Source organism: Volvox carteri (assembly GCF_000143455.1).
Source record: "Volvox carteri f. nagariensis unplaced genomic scaffold VOLCAscaffold_71, whole genome shotgun sequence".
In the NCBI taxonomy this organism is placed as follows: domain Eukaryota; kingdom Viridiplantae; phylum Chlorophyta; class Chlorophyceae; order Chlamydomonadales; family Volvocaceae; genus Volvox; species Volvox carteri.
Window position 1 is genome coordinate 440424 of NW_003307614.1, and position 733 is coordinate 441156.

The window sequence follows — 733 nt, forward strand, 5'->3', positions numbered from 1 at the left end:
TGCCGGCTGCTGGTGGGGGCCACAACTCCGCAGAGGGCTGATCGGGAGGGGGGCTGCCGGCTGCTGGTGGGGGCCACAACTCCGCAGAGGGCTGTTCGGGAGGGGGGCTGCCGGCTGCTGGTGGGGGCCACAACTCCGCAGAGGGCTGTTCGGGAGGGGGGCTGCCGGCTGCTGGTGGGGGCCACAACTCCGCAGAGGGCTGTTCCGGAGGGGGGCTGCCGGCTGCTGGTGGGGGCCACAACTCCGCAGAGGGCTGTTCAGGAGGGGGGCTGCCGGCTGCTGGTGGGGGCCACAACTCCGCAGAGGGCTGTTCAGGAGGGGGGCTGCCGGCTGCTGGTGGGGGCCACAACTCCGCGGAGGGCTGTTCAGGAGGGGGGCTGTCGGCTGCTGGTGGGGGCCACAACTCCGCGGAGGGCTGTTCAGGAGGGGGGCTGTCGGCTGCTGGTGGGGGCCACAACTCCGCGGAGGGCTGTTCAGGAGGGGGGCTGCCGGCTGCTGGTGGGGGCCACAACTCCGCAGAGGGCTGTTCAGGAGGGGGGCTGCCGGCTGCTGGTGGGGGCCACAACTCCGCAGAGGGCTGTTCAGGAGGGGGGCTGTCGGCTGCTGGTGGGGGCCACAACTCCGCAGAGGGCTGTTCGGGAGGGGGGCTGCCGGCTGCTGGTGGGGGCCACAACTCCGCAGAGGGCTGTTCAGGAGGGGGGCTGCCGGCTGCTGGTGGGGGCCACAACTCCGC

At 73.0% G+C, this 733-nt stretch overlaps 1 protein-coding gene across 1 annotated transcript in view; it reads left to right on the forward strand.

Annotated features, from left to right (window-relative positions):
• The window catches only part of VOLCADRAFT_98385 (uncharacterized protein), a gene marked incomplete at both ends in the record, with an annotated part of 2024 nt that overhangs the window by 1028 nt on the left and 263 nt on the right, over nt 1-733 (forward strand). The window contains one exon of the mRNA XM_002957243.1: nt 34-714. Coding sequence (XP_002957289.1) covers nt 34-714 — 681 coding nt within the window. The remainder of the gene's footprint in view (nt 1-33; nt 715-733) is intronic.